Raw genomic sequence first — 25,176 nt, forward strand, 5'->3', positions numbered from 1 at the left:
GTGTATACTGGAAGTGAGCGTGTGTTGTGAAGCTACCTGCCGTTCATTCCACACCAGCTGACTTGAATCAGTCAGGCCCCTGAAGGAGACTTGACCTCTAGTTTCTCGTTTTGAGCTCCCATCACCAGGTTTTTTTACCATCTGGACTTGGTGAGCGCTCTTTCTCCCTCCTAGACCTGAGGGTCTTCAGACAAGACTGTGTGTTTCAGCCATCGCCCCTCGACATACGCTGTTCTTTCAGCTATTCTGGAACTCGGATTCACTGGAAAGGTTTTTCTTTATTTTTTTTGGTTTATTTTTGAGAGCACGAGAGCGGGAGGGGTGAGAGAATCCCAAGCAGGCCCCACCGGAACTCGAACCCACGAGCCGTGAGATAGGACCAAAGCAGAAATCAAGAGTCGGATGCTTAACTGACTGAGCCACCCAGGTGCCCCGTCACTGGAAGGATTTCTGAAGACTTGGCATTCTCCGACTCTGCAGCGCCACCACTTGAGAGTTGGCACTCTGAATGGGACCAGATCGTTAACTCTTCCAGGCTAGACTTGCCTCTTCCCACAACTGCAGAACACGAGGGCCGGTGACCTGGTGGAAACAGTGGCGGCCTGGAAGCATAAGGTCTAACTTACGTCTTCCTTCGTTTGTTGGTTGGTTCGTTCGTTCATCCATCATCCACCCATCCATTCACTAACAGAGAGCCTGCTAGGAGCCAAGGACTACTGGGCACTAGAGCTGGGAACTTTCACTCCATAGCTGAAGAGTCCATCTCTCCTCATCAGCTTTCTTCCCTGTGACAAAGATAGACCCCCTGTTCTGCCTGTTCGGCCCGTGAGCCTCTTTGTGTTAGCATTTGCAAGTGTAAAGGATTTGGAATAGATGCCTGTGGAACACAGGTGGAAAAGAAGCCTAATTTCAGAGTTGGAAAGCTTCAACAAAGTGAAAAGGCTTGCGGATGAGAAAATCGACCACACTTTGAATAGACCTATTGCCCTAGATTTTCAAGGACGCAGACACAAAAAGAAAATGACGGTGTAACTTGGGAATGCAAAGTTAAAAAAAAAATTAAGCTATAGTTTTGCTTCTAATTAGCATTCTCTGATGGAATAAAATGGGGAGAGGTCATTGTGTTAAAATAAGAAGAGTCGAGACCCAGAGAACAAGCCAAGAAGAAATGCCTCTGTCTCTCAAGAGTTAACTGGTGAGTGATTGATGGTGCCTCCAGGCCGTAACTATCAAATGTTAGTGCATCAGGAGTACTTGGAGGGCTTGCTAAAACAGGTTTTGATCTAGTAGGTGTGGGGTAGTGCCCTTAATGTGCCTTTGTAACAAGTTCCCAGGTGATGCTGATGCTGGCCAGGACTTGGTACTTCTAGAACTACTGCTTTAAGGAAGTTCGAACAGTTCTTTAAAGCCAAAGTAAAGATCCAGTGAGTTTCACAGCAGGGAGTAAAGTCAAAGGATTCTGGGTAGAGCAGCACATTGTGAAGCTAATGAAGGAGAGGGTCTTCCTTTCAGCCGCTGAAATTGATTGGGTTGTATGTGCCCAAGAGCACCAGAGGCCCTCTGGATAACTGCCTCTGTCCTTTCATTGCCCATATCAGCGATTTTGTATTAAGAGTAAAAATACAGGTTTACTCTTACCCTGATCAAGCAGGTTTCGTGATTTGACAAGAGGCTGAGGCGATGAGTTAGTAGGCTTGATCCTTAAAGTCTTAGATAAAGAGATTAGGGATCTGGCTGGTATGAGGCCGGAGGTCTACATTCGGTATTAACGGGAGATCAGTGTTGATGGGAGATTGGCCTCAATCTTGAGGCAGGGGGCCCAGGGACTTGTTAGGGCATCTTGTGAGCTAATGGTTCTGTGAGTCGCCGGGGTCAAACTGAGGGCCCAGTATTCCTATCACAAGCTAGAGCACTTGAATTCCTTCCTCTATTTTTATTCACCAATCCCTCCTGCTCCTAAATTGTTGATTTTAAAGCAAAAGTAAAATACGAGTGAGACTTTTAGGAGACCGAATAGGGGCGCCTGGGTGGCTCGGTCAGTTAAGTGTTTGGCTCTTGGTTTTGGCCCAGGTCGTGATCTCTCAGTTTCGTGAGTTCGAGCCCTGCATCGGGCTCTGCACTGGCCACACGGAGCCTGCTTGGGATCCCTTCTCTTCCCCTCTCTCTCTCTGCCCCTCCCCATCTCGCTCTGTCTCTCTCAAAATAAATAAACTTTAAAAAAAGATCTAACAGAAGAAGTAATATGCAGTCGTTTAGTATTGTGTTCACATATTTCATGTGCCTTTAAGGTGCAGGGCTGTAGAAAAGATGAAAAGGCTATTTCAGACCAAACCACAAGGGTTTCTTGCAGGGTGACAGATACCCCAAAGTGAGCTCTGCACGTTTTGCTTAAGTTTCTAATAGATCAAATAATGAGAAGGCTAGAGAAATGATGTTCAAGTCTTTGTTGCTCACCTAGTATATTTCCAATCCTGTGTTTGGTAACAGATTTGAAAATCTCTAAGGGCTGGCTTCACCTCTCAAGTGAGGAGATGTGCGTAATGAATGCATGGAACACCAAACACGCCAAAACACAGTTCCTGCCCCCACGCAGCGGCTCAACATACTCATCAGTGAATGAAATGTGTGCGGTGTGCTAACAGATGTCAGAGTTTAGGAATGGGACGTGAGTGCAGCCTACGGAAGTGTGGGAAAGTAGGCTCAGGATGCCGGCTCCCGTCCGTTTTAGCACCTGGCAGAAGAGTTCCTGGATGTCTGACAAATCCCACAGGTGCTTGTTAGGCGGGTGAAGTGAAGTGGCTCTGGATTTGAATCTTGTGACCTTGGGCAAGTCACTTCAAATGTGAACCGGGGATAACGCTTCAAAGGGTTGTTAGAGGATCAGAAGAGAAAATGGATGCATCGTGCATGCAATAGATACCTGATTTTGAGATCCCAGCCCTTCTGCCAGGTGAACAAAACAAGGGATCAGGCAGTGATAGCACTTGGGAGATGTTTCCATAATGTACTGTGTTTCATGCCACGGTGTCGTTCTGCCCTAATTCTTTATCATGAAATTATTGCTCTTGGCTGAAGTATTTTAAAGCAAATAACAGGCATTATGTATTTTTTACTCCATAATTCACTGTACATCTCCTAAGAAATACAATGTCTTCGATAATAATGGCCATTTTCACACCTAACAAAATCACATTCATTCTTTGGCATCGTCTCTACAATTCGTAGTCCTACTGCCTCGGTTGCCTCAAAAATCTATTTTTAGTGATTTGTTGGAATCTGGGTTCAGAGAAGGACCACATGTTGCATTTGTGGCGTTTCACATCTCTTAATCTAGAGCGTGCCTCTTTCTTTGGGTGGGGACGTGGGCTTGTTGCAGAAGCAGGGGTAGGTTCCTTTAGACTGCCTCCCATTTTAGATTTGTCTTTTGCTTCCTTGTGGTTTTATGTAGCTGGTTTCTCTATCCCCCATCCATATCTCCTATAAGTGGAGGTGAGCTCAAGAGGCTGCATTAGATTCAGGTTCAGCTTTTCTGGCAAGAAATCTAGAACTTGTGCTGTGTCACTGTGGCACATCTAGAGTCGTGCTTGTGGGTCCTTCTCAGTACTGCTCCCTATACCTAGCGTGTCCTTTCCTTTTCTGCCTAGCAAGTTCCTAGAACCTAGCAAGTTCCAAAGAAACCTTGTTTCTTTGAAGGAAAGCTAGAAGAGACCCGTTGCTAACTCAATTCAAAGTGAAGAAAACTTCCTGATGGCTCCAGGGAGATGTCACTTCTTAGGTAGAAATGGGATGCTAATCACTTCCTCCTCAATTCTTCAAAGCTTAAACCAGAGTAAGAGAGATCACAAACCCAAATTAGGCTGCCCTCTTTATCTTTCTTTCCTTAAGAATCTCCAGAGCAAATATGCCCCTACGTCTCCAGGAGCTAAGAGCTCCTAACGGTAAAAGGAACATTGTATCCTCTCAAGTCTCCCAAAACTCACTTGAATTTTGCCGTAGGCGTTTGACTGCCCTGTTAGTGAGGCACATTGGAGGTGAAAACTGGTGAATAGCTGGTGGTCCAGCTGTTCTTTTTGTATATATTGTGCTGCGTGGACGTTTCTGTCACTATCTACTGTTGGACTGCACACTCCTCTGTCAGCTAGCAGTCAAAAACCAGCCTGTCTCAGCTGGGGCCCCGTTTTAGGAGTTGTCTAAAGGGTTAACCACCGTTGGGGTGGACAGAGCCCCAAATTGGAGATCAGAGAGGCCTGGGCCATCATTCCTGCTATTAACATGCTAGGGACTTTGAGAAAATCTCTGAACTTCTTTCTGGAAAGTTCGGAAACACTATGACGATGTTCCAGGAGTATTTCAAACCCTGCTTTGATCTACATAAAATAGGTATTTGCATTGTTTCTGCAAAAGATTCCTTTGGGGGATAGAGTGCTGTGGCTAAAAACAGCATCACCAGACCAGATAACAACTGCATTCCTTTGTATATTTAAAGTTTATGTCTGTGTCACTAACTGGAGGTTTTTTTTTTTTCTTTTAAGATTTTTTTTTTCTTTTAAGATTTTTTTTTTTTTTTTAAGTAATCTCCACACCCAACATGGGGCTCCAACTCAACCCTGAGATCAAGAGTCACATGCTCTACTCACTGAGCCAGCTAGGCTCCGTGGCATCTTTAATGGATGTCTGCTTCGAAATTATTTCTAGAACCAGGCAGAATATAAGTGAATACATAGTTAGATTGTCATATTGACGAAGCATCAAGGGCTGTGCGTGATACCAACAATAAGCCGCAGCGTTAACTTACTTGTCTGATCTGTACTGCTTCAGAGTAAGCCAATAAATAAATGGTAATGTCCCCCCCACACCCACCCCCCAGGCAGCTCTGTTCTGTTCTGGCTCTTCAGCGTGACCTGTCCCTCTGAAGCAAAGCACAGGACTGCATGGTGACCATGCAGGTCAGACCAGCAGGTGTCCCTGGTTTTCATGTATAACCTGAACAGCATGGAAGTGAGAGTGCTTCCTTCTGTTGCCTAGATTCTAGGATGTTTTTATAAGCAGATCTCATTGATCAAGATCCTAGACCCTGACCTATGGCTCCCTGCAGCAATGCCGTGGTCAGCTAGGTACGCTGCCCACTGCCCAACTACGGACACCATTCCCATCAGCTACAACCGGAGTGCCACCCCCTTAGAGCAAAGGAGTCTGGAGCACAGATAACCTCAGCTCTGTCACTTCTTCCTCCTAAACCACATTATGGGTAAAGGATCCGCTTTTCTATAAAAACGATGGGCTCATTCCTTATCTGCCAGGACTCCCCAAGCCTCAATTTGTTTCTTTAATAAACTTAGTGAGCACCAACTGTGGATGGGGTTGCACTCCTCGGGCCTCCAGCCAACCTGTTTCCCGAAAACCCCTGAGCTATTCCAAAGGTGTAAAAAGCACTCCCCGAAGATCCTGACGCTGGGTTCAGGGCGCACTTGCCTCCAGCTTTGCTGCTCTGCTCTCAGCCTCCTGCAGCCTGATGCCTCGGTTATCTTATGTGTGACTCAGACAGGCTCTCTGCCGGCAGGCGGGGCAGGGGTGGAGAAGGGGCAGGAGGCCAGGCACACAGCTACTCCATCGGAGCCTTGGCAAGTGGGCGCAGAGGTTAAATCGCTGGGCTAGGTCAAAAACGTGGGAGTTTCTTCTGGATTTTATTGTTCAACCTCAAGCAAGAAGAAATTGGAATTTGCCCAAAAGCAAAGAACACATCCTTCAAGACTGTTAACCAGTTACTTTATTTTCTGGGAACAGATTCGTGAACTAAGGTTCCTTAAGTGGAGTCAGTCCCCATGCCCAATAAACGTGTTTTCTCTGAACACGTATGGGGGCCAGGACAAGGAGAGTTTTTCCCCGACTGAACAGAAGCAAAGAGCTTGGGTCCACGTCCAGCGTGTGACCTGGCTTCAGGGCTTCTCAGAGAGAATGGAATCAGTTGAAGAATAGCGATTAAATCACTAGAGCTTTCATATTAAAATTTAGGAGCCTGGAGGAGAAGGGAGGAGAAGAAAATGTAAACTATTCTCTTCTCTGCTGGCTACCTGACATCATCATCCTCCATCAGAACGGCTTTGGAAGACCGAATATTTGCCAAATGTGTGGTTTTTCTGTTTTTCCTTTTATCGTTCTGCTGCTCCAACAAATTGCTTTAAAATGCTACAGTTATGGGGCGCCGGGTGGCTCAGTTGGTTAAGCACCGACTTCGGCTCAGGTCATGATCTCACCATCCTGAGTTCGGCCCCGCGTCTGGCTCTGTGCTGACAGCTCAGAGCCTGGAGCCTGCTTCCTGCTTCCGATTCTGTGTCTCCCTCTCTGCCCCCTTCCCACTCGTACTATGTGCCTCTCTCTCAAATATAAATAAAAACATTACAATTAAAAAAAAATAAAAAATGCTACAGTTATTTTCCCATATTGCTACCTGACAACATCAGCCTCTCATTAAATCCCTACAAGGTTGGTACTCTTCACTCCCTATTTTAAACACGAGGTAACTTGTCAAAGTAATTGCCAAGTGTTCAAGTCCAGGCTGTGTGGCTGCAAAGTCCATGCCCTCCTTTCTAAGCCACGATGAAATCCTCAAAGAACAGAGCAGAAACTTAGCAATTATGGTATAATAAAGGATGAGCTGTAGCTCCTGGACCAGTCCGCATTGGTCCTTCTGCCCCCTTTGCTAGGAGGGTTGCTGTGGCAACGACATAGCATTTGGAAGAACCTGGGGAAAGTGCTGAATACTGTTGAAATTTATTAAATCCGCCTCAAAGCTTCACTTAGTTGGGTTTGGATTAGGGGATTGACTAATTCTCAGGGTACAGTAAAAATTGTCTCCATGGGGCACCCGGGTGGCTCAGTCGGTTAAGGCTCCGACTTTGGCTCAGGTCATGATCTCTGTCCGTTCCAGCCCTGTGTCAGGCTCAGTGCTGACAGCTCAGAGCCTGGAGCCTGTTTCAGATTCTGTGTCTCCCTCTCTCTCTGCCCCTCCCCTGCTCATGCTGTCTCTGTCTCTCTCTCTCTCAAAAATAAATATTAAAAAAAAATTTTTTTTTTAATTGTCTCCTAAACTCTGCTGGTTAACTGTTCTCTGCCTACTCTTTTTCCATTACCCTGGAATCTTCAAAAGGTGACAAGTGTGAAAAACTGGTCCCAGAGACCTGGAATCTACAACAATAGCTTAAGTTGGCCACTGAAGTGTGGTTAGGTTTTTGATAGCTAGAACTATGTTTTGGGCAAGAGGAATTTCAGAAGAGAAGGCAAAGGGGGAAGAAACCCCCTGGTGTTTCCCATGAGCTTATAGATCTGTGAGGTCTAACACATTATCATAAACCCAGCGGCTTCAAACAACAGAAGTTTATTCTCTCACAGTCCTGTAGGTCAGAAGTCCAAAAATCAAAGGTATCAGCGGGGCCATTCTGCCTCTGAAGGCTCTAGGAGAGAGTCTTGCCCTCCCTCTTCCTGGCTTCTGGTAGTTGTGGGCAACCCTTGGTCATTCTTGGCTTGTGGCTGCATTACTCCAACTTGTTCTTGTTCTTTTTTTTTTTTTTTTTTTTAAAGTAAACTTGGGATGCCTGGGTGGCTCAGTTAAGCATCCGACCTCAGCTCGGGTCATGATCTCCCGGTCCATGAGTTCGAACCCTGCGTCGGGCTCTATGCTGACAGATCAGAGCCTGGAGCCTGCTTCAGATTCTGTGTCTTCCTCTCTTTCTGCCCCTCCCCCGCTCATGCTCTGTTTCTCTCAAGTAAATAAATGTTTAAAAAAAAAAAAATGTAAACTCTATGCCCATCCTGCGGTCAAGCTCAACCCTGAGCTCAAGAGTCGCACCGACTGAGCCAGCCAGGTGCCCCTACTTCAACTTTTGCCTCGACATCAATACATGGGGGGGGGGGGGGCTTCTCTTTCATATGCACACTAGTCATTGGATTTAGGGCCCATCGCAATCCAGGAACACCAACTCTCAGCTTGATTAGATCTGCAAAGACGTTATTACCAAGTAAGGTCACATTTGCAAATACCGAAGGTTAGGACTTGAACCTATCTTTTGGAGATGATACAATTCTACCCACTCCAAGCATTAAAATTGTCTCATTTATTTGATTAAAAATGGGAAATTGTGGGATATCTAGCTGTCAGATAACTTACTGATAGTTATTTAATAAATACTGTTGAGTTCCTTATGCACAGCAGTGTTACTCGCTATGGAAGGCAGCAGGATCCTTGCCTTAGGAATTTTGCTCTGGTGAAGAAAAGTAAAATATCAGTAGACAACAAGACAGGTTAAAGCAAATATTGACGATAAAAGAAGCAAGAAACATGCCATGAGAAGACATTAAGCCAGTGCTCCCTAGACCAGTAGAGGTGTTGGTGGAGGGCAACCAGAGGCAAGAAAGTCACTTCAGAAGCTGTTAGACCAGTACAGAGGGGAGATAGTGAAGGATCCCGCCGGACAATTACCTTGGACACCGATTAAGCAACCTCGACTACTGCTTCCCTACAGAATGAAATATTTTGAAACAACTTTATGAAATCTAAAGAGTACAAAGTTGGGGCTCCTGGGTGGCTCAGTCGGTTGAGTATCTGATTTTGGCTTGGGTCATGATCTCATAGTTTGTGAGTTCGAGACCCATGTCAGGCTCAGTGCTGACAGCTCTGAGCCTGGAGCCTGGTTCGGATTCTGTGTCTCCCTCTCTGCCCCTCCCCTGCTTGAAGTCTGTCTTATTCTCTCTCAAAAATAAATAAACATTAATAAAAAGAAAGAGTAAAAAGTTAATGTAGTTGAGGCACCTGGCTGGCCCAGTCAGAAGAGCGTTCGACTCTTGATCTCAGGGTCTTGAGTTTGAGCCCCACCTTGTGTGCAGGGATTACTAAAAAATAAATAAACTTAAAAAAAAAAAAGTTAACGTAGCTAAATGCAGTGTGGTATCCTGAGTTGGACTGGGAAACAGAAAAAGAACATTAGTGCTAAATTGTGTGATCTAATTAGTGCTTGCTAGGGGCTGGGAGGTGGGGGTAATGGACAGTGTGGGTGTGAATTTCTCTTTGGGGTGATTAAAATGTTCTCGAACCAGATAGTGGTGATGGTTGTACAAATACTGAATGTACTGAATGTCACTAATGGTAAATTTTACGTGTTTGATCACTATTTTGAAAGGCCATAAAAAGATACATTGTCCTTAAAATTGTGAAATCCGATGTTAATTTTTTAGTTTTGACAAATATACTATGATTATGTAAGATGTGAACATTAGGGGAAGAGGAGTGATGAGTATGTGGGAACTGTGTGCGAACTTTGTAAATTTTCTGTAAATCTAAAATTATTCCAAAGTGAACATTCTATTTTAAAGAATTAACGTGCAAAAACTGCCTGAATCCAGTATTGTTTTTAGGCCAATATCACATTGTGTGTGTTTTTGTTTCTATGTACCTTTCATCTTTGAAATAGAAGTCCTTTGAGGGCAAATGTTGAATGTCGGTCTCTTTGGTACCATTTTTCACCCCAGCTTTATTGAGGCATAATCAACAAATACAAACTGTGTATTTAAGGTGTACAACATGACGATTTGATACACCTATACGTTGTGAGATGCTTTCCACAATCAAGCTAATTAACACGTTTATTACCTCACAGAGTTAATTTTTTGTGTGTGTGGTGAAGAACACATACTCTCAGCAAATTTCAAGTATACAGTACAGTATTAACTAGTCACCATACTGTACATTAGATCCCCTGGAACTTACTCATTTTGTTTTTTAATGTTTATTTATTTTTGAGAGACAGACCGGGGTGGGGGGGGGCACAGAGAGAGGGAGACACAGAATCCAAAGGAGGCTCCAGGCTCCAAGCTGTCAACACAGAGCCCCACGCGGGGCTCGAACCCACGAGTCATGAGATCATGACCTAAATCAAAGTCGGAAGCTCAACCGACTGAGCCACCCAGGTGCCCTGGAACTTACTCATTTAAAAACTGAAAGTTCGAGGCACCTGGGTGGCTCAGTCGGTTGAGCTTCCGACTTCGATTCAGGTCATGATCTCACGACTTGTGGGTTTGAGACCCTCGTGGGGCTCTGTGCTGACGGCTCAGCCTGGAGTCTGCTTCGGATTCGGTGTCCCTCTCTTGGCCCCTCCCCAACTCGTGCTCTCTTTCTCTCAAAAAATGAATAAACATTAAGAGAAAAAAAAGAGGGCACCTGGGTAGCTCAGTCGGTTAAGTGTCTGACTTTGGCTCAGGTCATGATCTTGCATTTCATGGGATCGAGCCCCGTGTCAGGCTCTGTGCTGACAGTTCAGAGTCTGGATCCTGCTTCAGATTCTGTATCTCCCTCTTTCTCTGCCCCTCTCCTGGTCGCACTCAGTCTGTCTCTCCCTCTCTCAAAAATAAACATTAAAAATTGAAAAAGAAAAAGAGTCCCTTCCTTAAAAAAATGAATGAAACTGAAAGTTTCTTTTTTTTAAGGTTTGTTTATTTATTTTGAGAGAGAGAGAGAGAGAGAGAGAGAGACAGAACATGTGAAAAGAGGAAAGGCAGAGAGAGAATCCCAAGCAGGCTCCATGCTGTCAGTGCAGAGCTCGACACAAGGCTCTGTCTCACAAACTGAGATCAGGACCTGAGCCAAAATCAAGAGTTGGACGGACACTCAATGGACTGAGTCACCCAGGCACCCTGAAAGTCTGTGCCTTTGACCAACATGTCCCATTCCCACCCCTCCCATCCCAGCCCCTGGCAACTACCATTCTACTCTCTGCTTCTTTGAGTTTACCTTTTTAAAAATTCCACGTATGGGGGCGCCTGGGTGGCGCAGTTGGTTAAGCGTCCGATTTCAGCCAGGTCACGATCTCGCGGTCCGTGAGTTCGAGCCCCTCGTCAGGCTCTGGGCTGATGGCTCAGAGCCTGGAGCCTGTTTCCGATTCTGTGTCTCCCTCTCTCTCTGCCCCTCCCCCGTTCATGCTCTGTCTCTCTCTGTCCCAAAAATAAATAAACGTTGGAAAAAAAAATTAAAAAAAAAATTCCACGTATGAGTGGCTTTATACATATACAGTATTTGTCTTTCTGTGTTGGATTCCTTTCACTTAGCATGATGCCCTCCAGTTTCATTCATGTTGTTGCAAATGGTAGGATTTCCATTTTTAAGGTTGAATAATATTCCATTGCATGTGTATACCACATTTTCTTTATCCAGCCTTCTGTCCATGAATACTTAAGTTGTTTCTGTACCTTGGCTATTGTAAATAATGCTACAGTGAACATGAGGGTGTGGATATGTGTTTGGGACAGTGATTTCATTGCCTTTGGGGTATACTCCTTAAAAAAAAATACTAGTAGAATTACCAGATTTTAAACATTCAACAACTGAGTTCTGTTTTTCTGAAAAGTGCTAAATAGAACAGGTTTTCAATTAAGGTCGCTGGCCACTGAAGATCTGGAGGGTAATTGGCGATAGCCTCCTCTCTGGGGCCTGTCAACCCAAGAGTAATGACTTATGGCCACTTTAGACCTGAGGTAATTTCAAACCAGCACAAGTTTCCATTTTTTCTCTTTATCCAATCTATTCTCTGTGTTCAGTTATTCATGTGGTTCAATTACTCTGAGGTCTCAAGGGAGAGAGAAGGGATTTAAGAACAAAAAGAACCAACACAGCTCCCTTTTTTCTTTTTAAAAAAGAATTTTTTTTTAACGTTTATTTATTTTTGGGGGAGAGAGACAGAGCATGAACGGGGGAGGGGCAGAGAGAGAGAGAGGGAGACACAGAATCCGAAGCAGGCTCCAGGCTCTGAGCCATCAGCCCAGAGCCCGACGCGGGGCTCGAACTCACGGACCGCGAGATCGTGACCTGAGCTGAAGTCAGATGCCTAATCGACTGAGCCACCCAGGCGCCCCATAGCTCCCTTTTTTCTATGGCGTATGATATATATATATAGGCAGTATGATACCTCTGCTCACAATGTCCAGTGATTCACTACAAATAATCCCATGATGAAGATTCCTAATAAGAAAAAGTCATAAGGGGTGCCTGGGTGGCTCAGTTGGGTAAGCATCCGACTTCAGCTCAGGTCATGATCTCACGGTTTGTGAGTTCAAGCCCCACGTCAGCTCTCTGCTGACAGCTCGGAGCCTGGAGCCTGCTTTGGATTCTCTGTCTCCCTCTCTCTTGGGCCCTCCCCAGTCTGCACTGTCTCTGTCTTTCAAAAATGAATAAATGTTAAAAAAATTTTTTTAATAAAACGTCATGAAAATAAAGTGTGTGGGGGGCGGGGAGAGGAGGGAGGAAAAAAGAAATGGTTACTAAAATTTTAGAAATGAATCTCCTTGAAATAATATTTTCAATGAAATGATTGGTTTTCTTCTCGCATTGAACCTGGGGGGAAATATTATTCCAGTTTCTATCAGGCCTGGTTCTTTTTTTGCCCATTAAAAAAATCCAGAAAAGAATCATCTGTTTATCAGTGAGGATCCTCAAATATTCTGCTCTGCTCCATGCATGGTATATTTTTCATGTTTCTTTCTAAAAGACCCTGCAATGGGTTAAAATTTCTGAACTAAAATCTTGGAATCTAGAATTCTTGGTGTATAACTTTGTATATAGTTGTGTTCCAGGAATGGCATTTGTTATCTGATGGAGATTTGTGAATTGATTCACGTTTCTTGAAGTAAGTGCTAGCTTTACAGAGACTTGTTCACTGGCAAAAAAAAAAAAAAAAAAAAAAAAGCGTACACATGTAGGAATAATTAGCATTTTAGAAATGGAGTGAGGAAGGCACTATTCATCTATAAGTACTGGTGGGATTAGGACAGAGAGTGGCTAATAAGAGAAATAGAGCTAGGATGACAGAAGAAGTAAAAAAACAAAAACAAAAACAAAAACAAAACAACTCCGCTAGAACCAAACAGCTACCTCTCTGATCATTTAGACAAAAGATCTTACCAACACTTGTGTGGATTTGGTAGTTAACTCCAGAACCAGATGTGGCTATATGCGTTTAGTATTTGTAAGTATTTTACTTTTTATATTTTCACATTTTTTTTTTTTAATGGTTATTTTTGACAGAGAGAGCATGAGGGAGGGAGGGACAGAGATAGAGGGAGACACAGAATCCGAAGCAGGCTCCAGGCTCCAAGCTGCCAGCACAGAGCCCGATGCGGGCCTTGAACTCACGAACAGTGAGATCATGAGTGAGATCATGACCTGAGCTGAAGTCAGACGCCCAACTGACTGAGCCACCCAGACACCCCATTACTTTTTATACTTTATTCTCAAGTTCACTTGCATTAAGTATATAATTATAAACAATTCAGTTTATAGCAGATCAGTGAATCTCAAGTATCTTTTACTTATCTTTATTGAATTCTAAATTAAAGGACCACTTCTGGTGTTAAGGAAAGGAACCTAGTGTTGCAGGATTTTTTTTACCACAATACCTGGGATTCGTTGTCTCGCCGCTTGGAAGAATGGAGAGGTGGACACAGAATGAGCAGCGGGCAAAAGTTTATCAGAGTATAAGATTAGAAAGGGAGAATAGTAGGAAAGCTCTCTTTACAGAGAGGGGACTTGCGAAAGCGAATGCCTGTGACTCTAGACAAGGGTCCTTGTTTCATAAGGTTCTGGTCAGCGCCCACCTCCCCTTCCCCCTCATTCCTTCCCAGGTCCTAACCCTATTGGCCGGATAGCTCTGGGTGTTGGGTTGTCCATTCCTGATTGGCTCGTGTCCATTGAATGAGGGGTGGCCTATGGCCTCACTTAGGTCTTTTGTCAAACTCCTGAGGGGAACCCTGAGGGGGAGTAGGTGGGATCTTACAGTCTTAAGAGGAAACTTGAGGGGGTTTGCTGTGTTCAGACATGCCTAGCATTATTCCAAAATGGGTGTCCCGCCCCCCAGGGACCTCAGGCTCTAATCTTTCCCTCTCTGCCTAGTGAAACCTATTGTCTCCTATCATACTAGTCAACCTGCTCCTGTATTTTTTTAAAGCAGGCCCTATGCCCAATGTGGGGCTTGAACTCATGACCCTGAGATCAAGAGTCACATGCTCTATAGACTGAGCCAGCCCGGTGCCCCTGGCTGTATTTTTTTTAAGTGGGTAATAGTGGCTGTGTAACAAATGACCCCTACCTTAGGAGCTTAAAGCAACGTTTATTCTCTCCCGAAGTTTCTGAGGGTCAGGAATCAGGGAATGGCTTAGTTCAGTGTTTCTGCCTCAGGGTCTCCAGAGGTTGCTGTCAAGCTGTCGGGCTGAGGGACTGTGGTCACCTCATAGCTCGCCGAGGGCTGGAGAATTCACTTCCAAGCTCACTCATATGATCTTCAGCACGTCTGACCTAAGAGAGAGTGAGCAAGCCAAGTGAGCACATCAGATGGAAGACACAGTCTCTCACAATCTTGGCAGTGAAATACCATCACTTCTGCTGTATGCTATTGGTCATACAGACCAACTGTGGGTCCAGTGTTGAAGGGGATTGACTATACAAGAGTGTGCGTATCAGGAAGCAGGGGATCACTGGGGGCTACTGGGAGGCCAGTGGCCATGGAAGCTATCAGATCTCTGATATTTATATCCCATTGGGTAAATCTGAAAGAAGGACTTTTAACAAATTCAATTTTAAAAGTGTTTATATTATGCTGGAAATTTCATCCTGATCAATTCTTTTTGGGATAAGAGAATAAAAGCTTGGAGACAACTGGCTCAGACTCCTAGTTTTCCTATCCAATATGTCCCTCTTATCATGTTCCTCTGACTCTTTACCTCCCCCACGTGGTGCTCATTCATCTTATTTTACTTATTTATTTATCTTATGGACAATGAGAAATGAAAGACAAACATCAAATTGGAATTTGGGTCCCGATTTGTAAACGGGAGAGATTGCTTCGAATTCCTGAAAATCTAGGACTTCTGGATATGAAAAAGTAGACCGGGAGCTTCACTTTTACTGGGCCACTGGGCAGGCATAGCTGGTAAAGCAGAAGACTCCTGGATTGTGAGTTCAAGCCCCACACTGGACATGGAACCTACCTAAAAAAAAAAAGGGCTGCCTGGGTGGCTCAGTTGTTTAAGCATCTGACTTCGGCTCAGGTCATGATCTTGTGGTTTATGGGGTTGAGTCCCGCATTGGGCTCTGTGCTGACAGCTTGGAGCCTGGAGCCTGCTTCGAATTCTTTGTCTCCCTCTCTCTCTGCCCCTCCCCTGGTTGCACTCTGTGTCTCTCTCTCTTTCAAAAATAAATAAACACTAAAAAAATTAAAAATGGCATTTATGAAACAGATAGCTAAGTGTTTTCTATGAGCAAGTGTAGAGCCGTGTGAGACACTGAAAGAATATAAATGAAGATCTAAATAAAGTTTATAAGCTGGAGAGTGGTGCCTAGGTGTTCAAGAAAAAAAAATTGTACACAATGGTCACATTTTTTGGGGAAACAATTTTTTTATTTTTAAAAAATGTTTTATTTTTATTTTGGGAGAGTGCACACAAGCAGGGGAAGGGCAGAGAGAGAGGGAGGCAGAAGATCCAAAGTGGGCTCTGCTCTGACAGCAGAGAGCCCCGATGCACAACTCGAACTCGTGAATCGTGAGACCATGACCCTAGCCGAAGTCGGATGCTCAACTGACAGCCACCCAAGATACAATTTTTTCTTAAGTTGGGTACAATTTGCAGAGGCAAAATTCTGCCTACCTTTGGCTAGGCACGCAATCAGTGTTTCTATTTAATGAAGGCCTACCTCAGATGAACCAGTTGCAGTTAAACCAAAAATGCACAAAGCCAGTGACTATGGAAAACAAACAACGGCTGGAAAAGATGCTGAGGTTTTACTAAGGCCCTACCACAATGAACCTAAATTTAAACCATCGTTTGTGTATTTTATTAGGAGCTAGCCTTGCAAGTTCACCAAGCAAGGCTATATTCTATTCCCAACAAGTTATCACTTCATAATGGAGAAAAGGCTGTTCCACTCACTCTTAAGTGGGAAATGTGTTATGTCCTACTTGTATAAATTTTAGTTGAACCAAAATAGCAATACGCATCAAATGTTATTAGAATGTTTTCTTCAATACTATAAACACTCAACTACTAAAATTATGCGAAGGATTGCAACACAAGATACAAACTGCTTTGGGAACTCTCCAATCTAAGCTAAACGAACCAAGCAGGACTGACTTTTTAGAAAGCTGGCTGGAAGATTCTAGCTCCTGTACTCACAGATGGGGAGGAGTTAGGGCTAGGATTCCAGTTTCTGTAAAAGCTTGCAGACCCTCTACCTACAGCGGGGCCAACGAGAAAACTCGCGTCCAGAAGGCTACCTTTCATTTCCCGCCACCAAGCCTTGTTGATCACGAGGGACGCCGCCGGTGGCCGCACGTTAGGCGCGGACGGCCCGCCTGGACACCCCACTTGCGTCCGGGAGGCTGGTCTCCCAGGACCCTGGCGCGTGGACAGAGATTCTCCCGGGTCAGAAGCTGGGCCGCCTCCAACCGGCGTCCCAGCCCAGGCGCCCCTCGCGGTAGGCCCTGGGCCGCAGGGCGCTTTCTACAGCCGTGGAGTGAAAAGCGTAACGGGGATCCTAACCAGACGTGGGACTCAGACGACGGAGGCGGCCCGACGCGCCTCTGAGGGCCTAGTCACGAGCTCCCGCCTTCCTCGCGGCGGTCACCCGAGGACAAAGGCGAGGCCCGGATGGGTCGAGTCAGGCCGTGTAGGCGCCGACCGCGCCCCTGGGGAGACGGAGCGGGAGGGCGGAGGGGCGGTGAGGGGGCGGGGCGCCGGCACGGGGCGGGGCCAGCGAAGGCCTCCCGGCATGCCGCGCAGGGCCAGGCTTCCGGCTGTGGGCGGTGTGGGGGCCGGAGGCGGCCGGAAGCGGGTTGAGCCGCCCTCTCCGAGCGCTTCCTGCACTTCCGGGGACCTGGAGCCGAGGTCTAGAGTCTTCCGGTAGGCGGCGCGGGAGGAGTCCGAGTCTTGAGGGGCCGGGCCGGGCGGATTCCCTTCTCTCCCAATGTGAGCAGTGTCCTGAGCGCCCCCCCCGTCAGGCGAAGGCTGCCCAGAGAGCTGGAGCCGGTGGCCGGGCCGGGAACATGAGGCAGTGTCTCCTCTTCCTGACCAGCGTGGTTCCTTTCGTGCTGGCGCCGCGACCTCCGGACGGGCCGGGCTTCGGCTCCCCGCAGCGACTCGGTAAAGACCCGGGAGAGTTGGCTTAGACAGGCGCCGGGCGCCTGGAGCGCGCTGCTTTCGGGGAAGAGCAGGGGAGCAGGATCTTTCAGGTGTTTGGGGGCGGGGTGTTGGAGGACGGTGGCGCGTCCCTAAGTTTTCAGAGCAGGAAGGGGGTGTGGCTCTCGGAGTTTAGGGAAAGTAGGAGGACCGGCTTGACTTTCTGAATGGGAAAGGGATACTGGAAGGGCCCCCTGGGTGACTGAGGCCCGGGGAGGGGTCGGCCTCCTGAGTTTGTGTTTGGGGAGTAGTTCGGGAAAGAGGGAAGCACGGGGCGGGGGGGGGGGGGGGGGTGTTGGCTCGTGTTTGGGGAGGGAGATGTGGTGCAGGTGTCTGTCCTACTAAGGGGTTCCTACCAAAGCCGGGACTTGGTGGAGGATGGGAAGGGCCCAGAGCCCCACAGCTCTCCCTGGCTCTCCAAAATGAACTAGAATTTCTGCTGTAGGAGGTACTTACGTAGTAATCTGGTTGGAAGGCGGAGACCGGAGAGCTCAATCTTGAACTTGTGTTTTGCGAACTTTTAAGCAGGTACTTATTTAAATTGTAGCTTATTGGAGGTGCTGGGAGGAGGCGCTTAAACCTACCAAGAGGACTTTTTGATGCTGCGTGAAAGCCTTCCTTGCCATTTTAAAACAAAGAAGTTCTCAGAGACGACCAGTTTGATCAGTTTTGAGCCCAGAAAGTAGAGGGTTCTTATTTAGATTTTCTAAAGAGGCTGGATTTTCAGGATGGACGTATATTCAGAGATGTGAAGGTCGTGTAAAGTTACAATGTCCTAGGGTCTTTTACCTTCCAAAAGTTGACTTGTAACACAGTTTAATTAGTAATTACATATGAAGCCTAGTATATTTTCCCAGTGTGCAGGGTTGATTTTTTCATAGTTGTATTGGCCCCCAAATACCACCATGATTCCATATATAGTGTTGTGAAGATTGAGACACCACGTGGGCTTTCTTTATAGCTAATTAAAACCTTCACATTAGTTTGCCTGGCAATTCTTTTATTTAAGGGGAAGAAATTGTAATTGACTGAGAGGGTATTGAAGGTGTTGAGTGTCCTCCCTGGAACAACTGCTTTGTGGTTATCTCAAATTGAAATGGATTGCAGGTGAGTAGTAGTTTAATGAACGACAAGGGAGCTCGTTAGGAAGGGCCGAGATGCGGTAAGTCAGTACAGACTGAAGGGGAACTTTGAGGTAGGGGTGGTCAGGATGGAGGGATAGGGTAAGGATCTACGTCGTAAGGATAAATGTTAATAAGAAGAACGGGTGTTTTGAGATATTAAAATTATATTTTCACCAGTATAACACAGCTGTTTCACTTTTATTAACACGCTCTTGTTCACAGCTGGAAAGTCAGTAGCATGTGAATCCTAAGGGTGCGCACAGAGTGGAGGAAAACCTTACTCTCTAGATGAACCCTCTACAACATTTACAGATGGTAGAAGTGTGTGTGTGTGTGTGTGTGTGTGTGTGTGTGTGTGTGTGTTTGACGGTGTGCTTTGTATTTGTGAGCTGGCACCACTAGTGCCAGGAAAATGCATAGACTTATCCATGTATTCACCAGATGTTAGAAGAACACGTAGCGTATGCAAGTATTACGTGTGGCGCTGGCTATTAATAGGAAGATGAACAATGTTCATCTTGACGAAGCTTTTGCATTAGTCGTGTAGAGAGGTCCAAACGGACAGTTCCAAAGCAACATGGAGGAGACTGATACAAGTGCCTCATGGCAAGTATTGTTACCACGAGGAGGCACCCGACCTGGCCTGGGAAGGTTATGGAAGCTCCCTGAGGGAGGTGATACTCAGAGCCCAGACTTTAAGTTTAGGTAGATGAAGAGGGAAAATAAGGACACTCCTGGCGGGGGCACTTAGAGGCTGTAGAGTTGCAAGGAATCTTAGAGATCATGTTTTAGTTTTTAAAATAAAACAGAAAAAAATGAATCTAAGGAAGGCGTAGTGAGTTGTCCCGTTTTCACAGTGATAAATATATGCCTTGTGGGTATTCTTTCTTTTGAAGAATGACTCTGTGTGTGTGTGTGTGTGTGTGTGTGTGTGTGTGTGTTTGATGGCTTAGGATGTGATTGGTTGCTTAACTGCTCAAGATCAAAGAATAGTTTTATAGTTAAAGAGCATGGTTTATGGTAGCCTACTTATTCTATAAATGCTACTGTAACCTCAGTATTACTTAAGTAAATTCTACCCCCGACATGATGCTCGAACTCACAGCCCCAAGATGAGGAGTCACATGCTCTACCGACTGAGCCAACGAGGTGTCCTTCAGTACTAAATATTGATTGGGATTTGACAACAGTCTTTGAAGGATAGAAATATATACTAGAATCCTGGCTTTTGAAGTACTCCATGGGACACCCAAGATGATTTCGATTGAACTGTTATGAATTGCATAATTCAGGAAAGTTATGAGTCATGTGAACTTAGTCACGATGATATCTTGTTGAAGTTGCGGCTGGGGTGTATAAGTCTCACTCTGATTTCAAAAGTGTTTTCCTTTTGTGTTACTTTTAATAAAAGAGGATGTAGTGGGTGGAGGGAAAAAAATATAGGTCATAGATGAGGGATGAAAGTTTGTGTCAGAAACGTTTTGAAATTTACCTTGAGGTTATTGGTGTGGGGATTCTCCACGTTGCAGTGCTCGGTTCTCATTATTGGCCACCATTTTGCTCAATGGTTTGACATCTGGCTTCCTCTTTTGATGTTAATTTTGCTTACAGGCTGCATTCCTTTGAAACCGAAACACTTAACCACCCTAAGTGCTCCAAGAGAGATTTAATGCCAGTCTGCTTTGAACTAGTCAAAGAGATAAACTGTATTTCATTGAGAGAGATCCCTTTGGCCTTTACAGAGTTTTCCAGAACAGTAAGTGTAGGTGTCCTCTGAGGCCAAGGGTGGTTGACTTTTGGGTTCTTTACCAATTTGTACTTGTGAGAGACAGTGTTTTCGGTTAGAAGTATAATTTAAAGAAAGTCTGAAAAAAGACTGATAGAGGGAAGGAGGGACCAGAGTAGAGAATAGATTTTACTGAGGTAGGGAAGTGAAATCAAATGCTTTTTTTTATATCCCTTAACTTAGTCCTAAAATTAACCAAGGAGAGTGGTATCTCCCTCCCACACGTTTCTTTTTTCTTTTCTTTTTTCTTTTCTTTTCTTTTCTTTTCTTTTCTTTTCTTTTCTTTTCTTTTCTTTTCTTTTCTTTCCTTTCCTTTCCTTTCCTTTCCTTTCCTTTTCTTTTCTTTTCTTTTCTTTCTTTTCTTTTCTTTTTTCTTTCTCCCCTCCCCTCCCCTCCCCTCCCCTCTCCTCCCTCCCCTCCCCTCCCCTCCCCTCCCCTCCCCTCCCCTCCCCTCCCACATGGGTTGGCGACTTTGCCAAGTCTCATCTGCTGCCCTCCTTTCACTTACATATTCTAATAACTAGTAAATATGTATCTCCGACTTAGACTTGTCTGAAGCTCCGCACTCCTGTATCCAACTGCCCACTTGATATTTCTGTCTCCTGTTCACAGGCACTTCAAATATAAGTGCAGAATTACTTACCATCTATTTGTTTGATGAGAAGAAAGTATTGGGTACAGTGGTTAGGAATAGGCGGAGGTGCTGGAAGGTGTGGAAGTAGTTCAGTGCCTATTTTGGATTTGCATCCCTTTCAGCTACAGAGCTGTATGGACGGATCTCGGTTTCCTTACAGGTTCCCTTGGGTTGTGCTAACTTTTATTTGGGCTTAGAGTTGCCATGTGGCTGGTCTTGCTGGAGAATCTTGGCCCTGGTGAAGAGTTCTTGATGAGGAATTATTGAGACAGCTCATCCTCCATCACCCCTAACTGGTGTATACCCATGAAATTGAGTTTTTAGTTCCCAGGCTCTGGGGTCCACTGCCCGGCAGAGAGCACCGCTCTCCTTTTTCTCATCCTTTAGCCCCAGCGAGGGATTTACCCACATCCAGAGCCTATTTCACAGTAACCTGGCCAGGCCACCCCCTTCTCCTGCATAACTTGGGGAGTCCTGAAGAGCGGTCAGGTCTCCTGTGTCTTCTGCACAAGCAGACTAAATACAGCAGTCCTGCCTTTTTCCTTTTCACGTCTGACATCAGAAGTAGGAGCATGACACTCATGTGTCACTTTGGGGAACTCTGTACTCCACCCAGCAGAGCAGTGGTGAGTAGGCCGAGGGCTACAGGGGTTCTGCATTATACTTGCAAGTTACGCAATTTATTGTAAAAAGAAAAATTAAGTAGAAGTCCACAAATGTTCCCAGACTCTTCTCATACAACACTTGATTGTTTAAACATTGGTTTTATCATAGAAGTGTTGGCTCTGGGCTTGATGAAAGAAATACGGGTATAGTTTGTATCAGTCAGTGGCCATAAAAGCAGATCCCAGAGATGAAACAGTTTGGGGGTAAAAGAAGGATGGAATGGACGGTTTATCAGATCTGTAGGCCACTTCACACCTACGTGGAGAAAGCCAGCTCACCGCAAGCCGGAAGCTCCAGCTTTCTCCTCCTCCTTTGAGAACATGTAGAAGGAATGAAGTATCAGCTGCTTTTTACTGCTCATGTCAGTGTCGAAAATTGTATAAAACAGATTTGCTTTCTCTGCCTGAAATCACTATGTGACTTATCACTGACAACTGCAAAAGTATGATGACTAAATGCAGAAAAGTCTTACGTAAAGGAACAGTGTAATTGCAAACTGTATAAGAAACAAGATATAGTATGGAACTCCAGAATTTTTCAGCATCCAGCTGTCCCCCATCGTCCCTTCCCCCAAACCTGCTCCTACTCGTGTTTTTGTTTTTGTTTTGTTTTGTTTTTAAATATCTCCGTGAATGTGGTGCCACTATCTACCCAGGTACCCATGCCAGGAACCTGGGGGTCTTTTCGTGATCTCTGCCTGGATGGCTTGTCTGCTTACTAGCCAATTTCCCAGACTCCGGTCTTGTTCCCCTTTAGCCCACTTTCCACACTGCAGTCACATTGAAATTTCTTATAGCCGTTGCCTTATCTACAGTCCAAAATCCTTAATTTAGTTCCATGGCCTTTCTTGACCGAATTCTGCCTGCCTCCAGTCTCACACCTCTTGTGTCGTTCTGTACTCCAGCCTCAGTGAGTTACTTTCATTTCTTTGAGTATTCTGCTCTGTTTCCCGTGGACCTCAACGTATATGTTAGGCCTTCTACTTAGAACCCTGTCCTTTCTTTCCCTGGTGGACTCGCCCTTTTGGTCTTGGCTCCAGTACTGTTCCCCAGGAAAGCATCCTTGGCTTGCCAGGCGGGAGTCATCCTGCTCTGTCCTCCCATGACTTCTTGCAGCTTCCTCTCCCTGGGTACCTGACATAGTTTATAATTTTTTTTTTTGTTATAATTCTATCAGATATCTATTCCTCTCTATTATATCCCTAGTGCCTGGAAGGTGGGATATTTTCAACAAATGTTGAATAAATGAGTAGGTGGGATCTGGTGGAAGGGAGGAAAACTGTGCAGACTGTGTATGCAGGAAAGGAGCACTGGGGGTGGGAGAGCAGTAAGGACAGAAGCAGTAAGGACAACTAGACAGAGAAGGCCAAGTGAGGGAAACCATAGCATGTGGCAGAGAAGAGCAGGGAGGGATGGTAGGCAACACCTAAATAAAGTAGTACTCTAGTCTGACCTTTTGAATTGTGTCTGTTGTTTTCTAATTTTGTGTTTGTAGCCAGCTAAATTGAGAAAAAAGCTCAGTTGTTTACGGGACTGCTGGAAGGACTTAGAAAGCAAGGAAGATGTCCTCATTGTAGAGAGTGCTGGGCAGCCTTGGTGGAGTGCTAAGAAAGATAATTAAATGGATTCTGTTTAAGTTTATTCCGAGATTTGGATATGGATAAAAGATAAACTCTTGGGAATTATTTCAAATTCTGTTGAAAAAGCAATTGAAAGTTGAGATGACCAGTGTGGTTGGAATTTCGGAGGTGAGGTACGGTGGAATGCCAAGTATCTGAGAGACTCCTTGCTGGTGCAGGCGGTACTGAGAGCAGGATCTCTGTTGGACGAGGGGAGTGGTGCCAGGGCATCCAGTGGGAGATATCTAGTAATTATAATATGGCACATTGCAGTCGAAACACATTACTTAGGTATTTCAAAGTACTTTAGCAAGCTACATTTTAAAGGTGCTTGTTATGGAAAATATACCTAAAGATAACCAGTGATGTTACTATCGCGTTCTTTCTTTTTTCTAGGCCTATTTTTATACATAGTTAAGATCATGAAATATGAATAGTTTTTTTAAATCTACTCTTGATTATTTATCCTTGTTGTCTTAATCTTGTTTACTTATAGTGTATTTTCCCGTGTTCTTAGAAACCTATTGTTCCCAGCGTTTTTAATGATTGTAGATTTTTTTGTCATTTTGAAGTGCTATAATGTATCTTTTTCTCAGTTTATTAATGTACCTTGTTTCTGATTTTTGTTCTTAAAAATAATGGAAGGCTGAACAAGGACCGTCTTTGTGCCTAAAGCTTTGTCTTCACTTTGAGCTACTTCCTTGAGCCTAGTTCAGGGGTTCTCAGACCTGAGTGCATCAGCATCACCTGGAAGGCATGTTAAACACAGATTGCTGGGCCTCGACCCCAGGATTTCTGACTGAGTAGGACTGAGAAGAGGCCTGAAAACTGGCCTTTCTAACAAGTTCCTAGGTGGCGCTGCCGGTGTAGGGACCACGCTTTGAGAACAACTGGCCTATCTTATTGACAATGACACTATAGTATTGAGGTTAAGGTTTGCAGCCAGTAGGAGTGATTATGATCTTGAATGAAACTGAGTTCATGTACCAACCTGTACCAAGGAAGTTGAAGAGCTATAAAGGATTGTATCAGCATCTTGGCATTGAGGATTTGTGCAATTGGTGCACACAGCAATGCTGTTTTTTGCAAGGTTCTATGCTGGGTGTTGTGAAGTAAGGATACTGTGAGTAATAAAACCCAGCTCCCTTTCGGCTGTTTTACAATCCGTGAGATAAGACAAATATAACACAGAAGTACTGGAAAAAAGAGTTGTAAACAAAGGGCTACAGAATTCAGAGAGAGGCAAGGTCATGTTTGGTTGACACATCAGAAAGTAGGAGGTCAAGAAGTAGAAGGTCCAAGAAGAGCTAGGATATTTTTAAGGAGTTTTACAAATATGACATCAGTGAAGCGTGGGGTTTTCAGCCAGACAAGCCCAAGTTCAAATCTTGGTTCTGTGCTGCATTAGTCTTGTGATATTATTCTCCTTGAGTCTGTTTCTTCATCTGCAAATGGGGATACTACGCTGGGTATGTTGTGTAGATAATGTAATAAAACATCCAGCAAAGTGTCTTGTAGGAAGTACACACTCAAAAATTGTTGAATAGGGACACTTGGCTGGTTCAGTCGGTAGAGCATGTGATTCTTAGGGTCATGAGTTTGAGCCCCACGTTGGGTGTGGAGCCTACTTAAAAAAAAAAAAAGTAAAAAAAGTTTTTGAATAAATGGTTAGCTTCTTGAAGGTTTTCATTGGTACTGCTAAGTGTTATAATTAATAATGCCAAATCAACAACCATCCATTGGCATAAAAGTGATGCCTTTTGAAACAGCTTTTCTGTTGATTAAATTTTAAAGGAAATTTTATTGATGGAAAATCAATGGTACCCAAAAATGTGAACTTTGCTGCCACTTTATTTAATCTTATCTTGAGTTAGAGCCTTGAATGGATTTTGATGAAATTTACTTTCGGGGCCTCTGGCTGGTTCAGACGTTAGAGCTTGTGACTCTTGATGTCAGGGTTGTGAGTTTGAGCTCCATGTTGGGCATGGCACCACTTAAAAAAAAATTTTTACTTTCATCATATAACAGCATGCTTACCTCTTGTTTTCTTCAGGTTTGCCTAAATATTATGCAACAGTGAAGCATCTTTCCTTCTTTGACCCCTCTTCTTAAACTGGTCCTGCCTACTGCCTGTCTTTGC

General features: G+C 44.8%; 1 protein-coding gene and 1 long non-coding RNA gene across 2 annotated transcripts in view; one reads left to right on the top strand and one right to left on the bottom strand.

The window, feature by feature from the left end:
- Positions 1-14,127: 14,127 nt before the first annotated feature.
- LOC109498431 lies at positions 14,128-16,939 on the bottom strand. Its single transcript, XR_002155266.3, has 2 exons — positions 16,308-16,939; positions 14,128-14,332 (listed from the first exon to the last, which is right to left on the bottom strand). It is a non-coding gene; the product is annotated as an uncharacterized LOC109498431 (long non-coding RNA).
- Positions 16,940-16,942: 3 nt separating this feature from the next.
- ADAM17 (ADAM metallopeptidase domain 17) overlaps positions 16,943-25,176 on the top strand; it is a 53,248-nt gene continuing 45,014 nt past the window's right edge. Inside the window, exon 1 of the mRNA XM_003984509.5 lies at positions 16,943-17,172. Coding sequence (XP_003984558.1) covers positions 17,076-17,172 — 97 coding nt within the window. The 5' untranslated portion in view covers positions 16,943-17,075. The remainder of the gene's footprint in view (positions 17,173-25,176) is intronic.

Source organism: Felis catus, chromosome A3 (assembly GCF_018350175.1).
Source record: "Felis catus isolate Fca126 chromosome A3, F.catus_Fca126_mat1.0, whole genome shotgun sequence".
Classification (NCBI taxonomy): Eukaryota; Metazoa; Chordata; class Mammalia; order Carnivora; family Felidae; genus Felis; species Felis catus.